Source organism: Phocoena sinus, chromosome 12 (assembly GCF_008692025.1).
Source record: "Phocoena sinus isolate mPhoSin1 chromosome 12, mPhoSin1.pri, whole genome shotgun sequence".
NCBI classification, from domain to species: Eukaryota; Metazoa; Chordata; class Mammalia; order Artiodactyla; family Phocoenidae; genus Phocoena; species Phocoena sinus.
This window is the reverse complement of record NC_045774.1, coordinates 34,950,486-34,959,873: the sequence shown is the minus strand read 5'-3', so window position 1 is coordinate 34,959,873 and position 9,388 is coordinate 34,950,486. Positions and strand designations below refer to the sequence as shown.

At 35.4% G+C, this 9,388-nt stretch overlaps 1 protein-coding gene across 20 annotated transcripts in view; it reads right to left on the bottom strand.

Moving 5' to 3' along the window:
* Positions 1-137: 137 nt before the first annotated feature.
* Positions 138-9,388, bottom strand: part of ECHDC1 (ethylmalonyl-CoA decarboxylase 1) — a 45,415-nt gene continuing 36,164 nt past the window's right edge. For 19 of the 20 annotated variants that reach the window (XM_032650652.1, XM_032650668.1, XM_032650648.1 and 16 more), the window contains one exon: positions 1,118-2,044. In XM_032650652.1, the coding sequence (XP_032506543.1) occupies positions 1,636-2,044 (409 nt within the window). In that variant the 3' untranslated portion in view covers positions 1,118-1,635. Of the gene's footprint in view, positions 2,045-9,388 lie in introns of all 20 variants that reach the window. The other variant, XM_032650654.1, reaches the window with a different exon arrangement.

The window sequence follows — 9,388 nt, the reverse complement described above, 5'->3', positions numbered from 1 at the left end:
TCAACACAAGATGTTGTACAATCTATATAGCAAGGTAGGAAGCATTGGGTTAACTTGGTAATCCAGAATTTGATTCTGAAGAAAAGTAACGAGTTTCTCTTCTGTATTTTCCTAAGTAAAACAGCAGGATCACAAAGCATACGCAAGTTGTCTTTAATATGATTTTTCAAAGGTGAATTGAATGTTACAATAGCAAATATAAATTGTCACTATTTTTATTTTTTTACATATTTATTGGAGTATAATTGCTTTCAATGTTGTTAGTTTCTGCTGTACAACAAAGTGAATCAGCTATATGTATACATATATCCCCATATCCTCTCCCTCTTAAGCCTCCCTCCCACCCTCCCTATCCCACCCCTCTAGGTGGTCACAAAGCATTGAGCTGATCTCCCTGTGCTATGCAGCAGCTTCCCACTAGCTATTTTACATTTGGTAGTGTATATATGTCAGTGCTACTCTCTGTCCCAGCTTCCCCTTCCCCCACTGCATCCTCAAGTCCATTCTCTACATCTGCGTCTTTATACCTGCCCTGTCCCTAGGTTCGTCAGAACCATTTTTTTTTTTTTTTAGATTCCATGTAATGTGTTAGCATACATATACAAATGTGGTAGTATTTGTTTTTCTCTTTCTGACTTACTTCACTCTGTATGACAGACTCTAGGTCCATCCTTTTACCTCTTGTTGTGATGATAGGTTGGAATTAGGACTCAATTCTTTGACTTATGTTTTTTAAAGTCTGTATTACTGAGATCATAAAAGTTTGAGTTGCACATTGTTATTTACTTTTAAAAGATAGCTAGTTATAAAAGAAGAAACGCTAGCTACTTTTCAGAAAAAAATAGAAATCTGATGTAAAATGCAAATGTGTTACAGGATGCTTCCTCAGTCTCTGCAGTCTTTAGCAGTTTTGATCAAAGTTCAATTTGATTACTACGTAAACTACAGTACTTCTTAACTACTGGTTTGGAAATTCTGGAGCACACAAATGAACTGGCCAATTTTGTAGTTAGTAGACTTTCTTTGTGGTGGCTATCATTGTTTCGTAGATAATTTAAAATAGAAATCTAATAATTATTTAAAAGATCAAATAAATAAGGTCCAGATTTGTAGAGGGTTGAGGTGAGGAGCATCTTTATTTAAAAGAAGGGCTGTTACCCATGACTTCTTTACTGCAGCTGCTTGGAGCAGAAGAGGACTAATCATACCTTTGCGTATTTTCCTGTCCCTGACCCCTCTCCACTTTTGCTAAGTTTTATTAAGCTATTTTTGTAAATAATTTCCAGGTAAGGCAAGACAAAGACTTCATGAAAAATAACACAAGAGATTTTGTGTAGTTTTTTCTTTTAAAAACTGGTCTTTGGTTATAGCCTAAGAACTAATATGGGAATTTGGGAATTGCTAATAATTTTTAAGCTGAAAGTGTTGCATATTTTAGTCAGATGTTCGAAATTACTTGGTGAGTATCCAAATAGACTGAAAACTAGGCCAATGAGTTCAGGTATTCAAACAGTTGTTTAAAACTGAAATACTAATAGTAGCCTTCAAAGTAGTTCTGACATTCATATTTAATATCATTTAACTTTTATACATATTAATCATTGGAGTTTTACCTGTAGTACATATTTTTTTAAACTATTTATTAAACTTTCCTTTCCTAGCAATAGCCTCTAAATTTGCAGGTCCACCCCAAACTGTTCCTAAAAGATCTCTTTCAGTCTGTAATGCCTCCTCTAAACAAAGCTCTTTGCTTGAAGAAACAGATTTTTTCAAAGCTCTAATTACTTCTGGTGGCCCTTTGATAAACTGCTGTAGCCACTCTTGTGCCTCTCTGAGACATTCGGTTTCATCTGAAGACTGCAAGACCTCCTCAACCATTCCTATTTGTAAAGCCTTTTTTGAATCCAGCTTAAGGGCCCCACTTAACACTTTGAGGGCTTGTCTACTGCCAATTATTTCAACTAGCCGGGTAGCACCTCCCCAGCTTGGTATTACACCCATCTCCTTGTGGACAAATCTGATCTCACTCTCGGTAGTCATTAATCTGCAGAAGAAAAAAGAAAAAACTTAATTGAAACTATATACGCTTTAGTCACAAAGTACTACCTATTCATAATCTGATCTGAAATCTCCATAGATCTTTACAGGTAGATGTGTTGTATTAAAAACAATGTTCAAAGAACCTGGCTAAGTACAGAATTCAATTTATTGCACAGTATTTAGCACTTCCCTTTGAAAACATGGTCAACATTCTTGTGCTCGCGTATCTTTTACTTTGCATATAAGAATCTAATCTTTATGTTTACTTCTAAAAGCCCAAAGTGTATCTTTCTCAAGTGAGTGGTGGCGTACTGGGAAAACCTGGATTAAAGTGAAAATATGGGAGTAAGGAAATGTTAGGTGCATACCATGAAAAAAATGCATAGTAAGTTAAACTCAGTAGTCCTCAGGGGAAAACAAAATGTTTGTTTTTTTTTTTAACTCGATTGATCCACTCTTCCAACAAATATTTCCTAAGCACTACCAACGCTAGATGCGGGACTACAGGAATGACCAAAATAAAATCCCTATGCTGAGTTTACATTCCTGTTAGGAAAGACACTGGACAATATAATGTCAGTGGTGATAAATGCTATAAAGAAAATGAGGCAAGGAACTAGAGAATGAGGCAATGTGTGTTGGGTGTGTGCTATTTTAGATGGAGTCCTCTGAATATTTGAGCAGCTACCCAGGTGAGTGAGCGATGCAAAATTCTGGGAGGGAATTTCAGGAAGAGGGAATTGCAAGTGCAAAGGCCTTGAAGTAGAACTGCTTAGTATCTCTGGGGAACAGGCTAATGTAGCTTGAATAGAGCCAACAGAGAGTAATGGGGGATGAAATCAGACAGGTAAGCTTATAGGCACTCAGGAGGTCAGGTTTTTTTTTTTTTTAAGTGTGAAGCTCTTTAGGAGGAGGCTGACCAAAGGAGTAGTATCTGATTTGTTTTGTAAGAGTAGCCTATTTAGCATTTAATAGCACACCAACTATTTAAGGAACTTTATGTTAACTAATCCTCAGAACCACCACGAGGTACAGTAATATGCTCATTTTACAGAGGGAAACAGAGGCAACAGCGATTAAATAAATAGCACACCCAAGGCCATGCAGCTATAGCAGGACCAGAATTTTAAATCCAAGTAAGTTAGCTTCATTATGTGTGCTCTTAACCTCACAGTACATAAAATAGTTAACTAGATGAGTGGAAGCAGGGATACCATTAAAGTTGATAGTGGCTTGGGTTGGACTTGAGTGATTTCCTATAGCAGGGATTCATTTCCCCCAAATCTTGGGACTTTTATGAATAGGGGGATTAATAATCAAGTGGAACAATAAAAGGGAATAAACACAAAGAGATCAGTGGGCACAGCAGTCACATTTGCCAGTTAAATATGTGTATAGTATTAATAGGCTGCATAAAGCTATACTGTTTAGAGAATGCAGCGTATGAGTTTTATTTGGACTGCATTCTTCAATGCATCACTATGTTAAAATCTCTAATTTGGACCAAAAGTCATGTCTGAATTTTAATTTTTTAGGAAAAATTATTGCTTTCAAACTACTCATTACAAAAACGAAGACTTTAAGATAGTTCTGGTTTTCCAAAGAGTTCAATGCTTAGCTGCAGGTGGTTTGGTTCTTTTAGTACCAAGAACAATAGACTTTCAGTCTCTGACCCTTTAATCAAGAGAAATATTCCAGTAGAGAATTCTCACAAAAGCCTATTTACTAACCCACTGGGAAAGAACTTTCTCTTCACAGCTGTGAATTCCTGTAAGAGAAAATCTGCCTCTATTATGGACAACTGCTATTAGAAGCAAATAGCCATGAAAATAGTAGTTTTCAATAAATTATTTTTAAATGGGAGGGAAGAAAGAACAAGTGTCTTAATCTGAATCTAGCCCCAAGTTGTGAGAGGAGTACTGTCTTATAATAAACAGAAATCAAGGTCAAAAATTAAGAAGGTAGAATAGACATTACAATAATGTCTAATAGACTTGGAAATAGGAATATTGTTAATATTGAAAATCCTATAAAGCTTTTCACAGAATAAATGTGTCACAGTTCCTCATTATATACTGGAATTGACACTGATGGCTCAGATCTATGCCTACAGTACAGAAAAGGATTATGTCAGGGAAAAATTCATTTAAAATCCGCTGAACATAAAAGTTGGTTAAAGTTCTAGATGTTGGGATAATGTAGATGAACTTATGACAACAAAAGTTATTATATATGTAAGCATATTTATATTTGGAATTATTTGCTTCTAAAGAAGAATGTTTATTACCATCTTTATACCATGTGTGGTTTTTCCCTTTTGCCTTATTTTATAAGGTGAGGTATGATTTTTTGAATCATATAACTCTTAACAAATCCTGAGGTGATCTTTATAAAAATACCTATTGTGATCAAACTCTGACATCCATTCTTTACATGTCATGCCTAGGGTGTACTTGTGTACTGATGTACATATTATCAATACATTAGAAAATATGACCAAAAAATGTATTAGTGACAAAAGAACACAAAGTAGTTCAGTCTAACAATGAAAGAAATATGGAACATTCAGATGATAACCTTCCACAATACTCTTTGTTAACCTAAAAGTTAAATATAAAATCTTCAATGGTGATAACCAGAATTTATGAAGAAAACGTCATATCAGCAAGATGCATCCAAAAACAGAAACTGCTTCCTGATAGGCCTTATAGGATTATACACTAATTACTGCTAGAGTTTAGATGCAGTTACCTGTATGTAATGTAATTTATTGCAAGGGCTAATCTATTAATCTATGTAGAAAACTGGAAGACCTGAATCTTAAGATTCTGAAGCCTTATAGCCGACTCATTTATAAAACCATATTAAACTCTTTTATTTTGAAAAGTAAAAGAATTATAAGTATCATCTGTTTATTAGTGTCATTATTATTAGCAAAGTTGAAAATTTCCTGCGACACCTTGGGAGAGGGGAGATGAGGAAATTTAATCAAATATGGATATACCTGGTGTTACAGTATGGATGCATCAGTGTTATAGGAAAAACTACCCATAACTTGAGGAAGAGTATCACCTTTGACAGGTGTTGCAAAGTCAATGTTGATACCTGAAAGGACTGTTCATTGTGCTACTACTTTCTGATGAGTTAGCTATAAGTTGCAGGAGTCTGGACAAATGTATTCAAGAAAAACAATTTTAAAACAATTACCAAATTTTACTAAAACAGGAAGATTTTTAGTAAAAGTTATAAAAAAGTTTTTAAAAACTTTATTATTAAAGAAAGGTACTTTTACTGATCTCTGTGGCAAAGAGTTAGAAACACATAAATAACTGCATTGGGATAGAGTAGGAGCTTTGATGTGAAGTGCATAAATGTAAACCAGACTGACTGCCTGCCTTGGCCACTAGACCGGCTGCATTTTACACCTCGTAAAATACAGCAAAGTAAAAGGACACATGGTATAAAGAGGATGAGGAAGAGTAGATTACTTAACATCCCTGGGCCTCAGTATGCTTGTTTATAAAATAGATATAACAATAGTACTTATGCCATAGAATTACCATGAGTATTAAATGGTTAATATATGAAAGTTACTTAGAACATATATACACCACAATTCTTTTAAACAGAATCTTAGAGGAATTGTGTTTATATATGTTTAAAAAAAAATCAGTGTGAAATTTTCTGTCTGAGCCACATCTATAGAACACAGTATTATTTAGACTTTTATTTGGAATATAAAAATTGTATTTTGTAGCCTCACAATGTACATATTAAACTATGTGTACTAGCTTTTATTATTATCAAGTTGGTTACATTAATAGATAAGTCACTACAAATACAGCAGTGTTTCTGCTAGAAAGACATTATAAAGTTGTTTCCTGGACTAAACTCAGTCCCTAAAGTAAGAGCTATACTCGCACTGAAGTCCAGCAAATAATGATATACTACCTTTCCTCAATATCTGTTAATGGAGAATACAAAATATATACAATTTTTCATTTCCAAATAAAGGTAGAAATAATACTGTGTTCTGTTATAGATATGGCTGAAGCAGAAGATTCCAAGGTGATTTAAAAAAAGAAAAATAGACATATATCTAAGACTAACTTAAGGAATATCGTGCAATATAAGTAAAAGCTGAAATATTTAAAAATTTTAAAGAAGGCAGTCCTGTTACAAAATTAAATCACATGATATAAATTTGAAGTCTGAAATCACTGATTTAAATAAAACTGTAGGGCCAGAAATTGCTGGTCCTTTTACATGGTATTAAGAACGAACCAGGCTTCCCTGGTGGTGCAGTGGTTGAGAATCTGCCTGCCAATGCAGGGGACATGGGTTTGAGCCCTGGTCTGGGAAGATCCCAAATGCTGTGGAGCAACTAGGCCCGTGAGCCACAACTACTGAGCCTGCGCGTCTGGAGCCTGTGCTCTGCAACAAGAGAGGCCGCGACAGTGAGACGCCCACGCACCGCGATGAAGAGTGGCCCCTGCTCGCCGCAACTAGAGAAAGCCCTCGCACAGAAACGAAGACCCAAATACAACAAAGCAAACTGGTGATATGGGGAAATATGGCACATAAAATTATATAATAGCAACAACATATCTGACCACAAACAATACTTTAAAATCATGCTTTGAACACAGACACTTATTTGTTTGTGCATGTCCTTTCCTAGCACCTCCTTCCTCATGTTTTCTACCTGCCATCACAACATAAGACAAATTATGGAAAACAGAAGGAAAGACTCCAAAGATTCTCCCCATAGCTCACTGTTCTGATTTCCTGCTCTCAGCTGACTGTTCTCATGAGGCTCCGTGTATTTTATGCAAAGAGACTGCTTGACTAAGAGAGTATGTGGTTGAATGAGTGAATATTGTGTGTGTGTGTGTGTGCGTGTGTGTGTGTGGTGGTACAGTGAGATAGAAACAGACAGTAACATGTTTTGGGAATATAGTCTGGTTTTAATACTCAGTAATCCTAGCATGCTCAGAGGTGCATTTTCTTGATATCACAGGCTCTAAAATAAGTCTTTCCGCATAATACAGTGATAACTACAAAACAAAGCAACATGCGTGGGCAGCGTGACTGCTTCCTAAGGTGTACATCTCATATTTAGAGAACAGGCACTGCCACAGCAAAAATGTAATTTGTGGGCTTCCCTGGTGGCGCAGTGGTTGAGAGTCCGCCTGCCGATGCAGGGGACGCGGGTTCGTGCCCCGGTCCGGGAAGATCCCACATGCCACGGAGCGGCTGGGCCCGTGAGCCATAGCCGCAGAGCCTGCGCGTCCGGAGTCTGTGCTCCGCAACGGGAGAGGCCACAAGAGTGAGAGGCCCACGTACAGAAAAAAAAAAAAGGAATTTCTTTTCTAATGACTCTGGGACGTGCTGGTTGGTGTGTGCACGTGCACATTTGTGCAAGTGTGTATGTGTATTTTGTGTTTTACTTGTTAAGTTAGTATTTTAAGAAAAGAGCTACCTACAGTAGCTCCCTTTCTTTGTAATATACTTTGAACTAATGGGTAGCAGCTGGAAATGCTAATACCTTTGGCTGAGGGTTATTTATATTCATGAAAGCAATGTTAGAGATTGAAAACAAATTAGATAGGCAGGCTCTAAACTGCATAATTGAGAATCTTATTTCTCTAGGGAGATGGAGGAATAAAAATGTTTTTCATCCAGTGTATAAACAGCTAAATCTTGGATACTCCAAAGAAGAGCAAAAAGAAAATGCAGACAATTCACACACACACACACACACACACACAAATACACATCAATGAACATGTGAAAATTTATGCCTCACTGAAACCTTTAAAAATTGCAAATTAAAATAAAATTTAATTATCAAAATTAGAAAAGATCTTTTAAAAGAGTAATACTCATTGTAAGAAAGGATGCTCTCAAACAGACACTCATATACTGCTGGTAGTTGTATAAATTGGCAGAATCTTTCCTGGAGGATAACTTGGCACCATATATCAAACACCTTAAACATTTTCACATCCCTTGACTAAGTACTTGAAGTACTTAATAAGTACTAGGATTTATTCTAAGGAAATAATCCAAAAGGACAAAGCCTTATTTATAAGGCAGTTATCACAGCATTAATCATAATAGAGAAAAATTAGGAACAACCAAAGGAGGATATTTTAGTAATCCAAACTGATGGAATATTTTAAATTTATTAAATTCATGTTTTCCAAGTACATTAAATATAAACTATATGTCATATGATCCTAATTTTTAAAAAATAGTTATACGTCTGTTTTAAAAAGATGTGAAGAAAGCACACCACAGTGCTAATGCTAATTATCTCTGAATGGCAACAACTTTAATTTTTAGTCTATAACTAACTGTACATTAAAAAAATTTTTTTACTGTACAGTAAGGTATATTTTACAATATGTAAAATATTTTTGAAATAAGTATTTTCAAAATAATCTAGACCTTGTTATTCAATGTGTGGTCTGTGGACCAGCAACATCAGCATCACCTCAGGCTTCACCCCTGAGATGAAATCAGAACTGCATATTAATAAAATACCCAGGTGAGTCATATTCACCAGCATGCACACATATCCTTTTACAACCAGAAAGCACGATAAACATTTTAAAACTATCATCACCTGTATTATTTACTATTGATGTTATAACACAAACTTATTGGCTTAAAAATAAATTATCTCAAAATAAATAAATAATCTCAGTTCTGAATGTGAAGAACTCTGACAACTAAGTGCAGTACATGACCTCGCAGTGGAGGAAAAGTCCAGGAGTGCTCTACTGGGTATTACTGCTGAATCGACACAACTGGAATATGGATAGTATGTTCGATAAAAGTATGGCACTGATGTTAAATTTCCTGCATTTGACAACTATGCTGTGGTTAAATAAGGAAATACTCTAGTTCTTAAAAAATAATATATATTTATGTGAGTACATGTGTGTTTAAAGGAGTAAAAGGGCAAGATGTTTGCAACCTACTCAAATTTCTCAGTATTATATATATATATATAAAACATACATATACACACACACACACACACACACACACACACACACACACACGAGGTGAAAAACAAAACAGCAAGGTGTTAGAAATCGGTAAATTTAAGTGATAATATGTTATAGGAAAATTCTCTGTTCATTCCACGATTGGTTCCGGGACTCCCCACATATATCAAATCCTCAGATGCTCAATTTCTTCATATAAAATAGGGTAGTATTTTTATGTAACCTACACACATCCTCCCATATACTTTAAATCATCTCTAGATTATTTATAGCTAATACAATGTAAATGCTATGTCAACAGCTGCAAACACGTGGCAAACTGAAGTTTT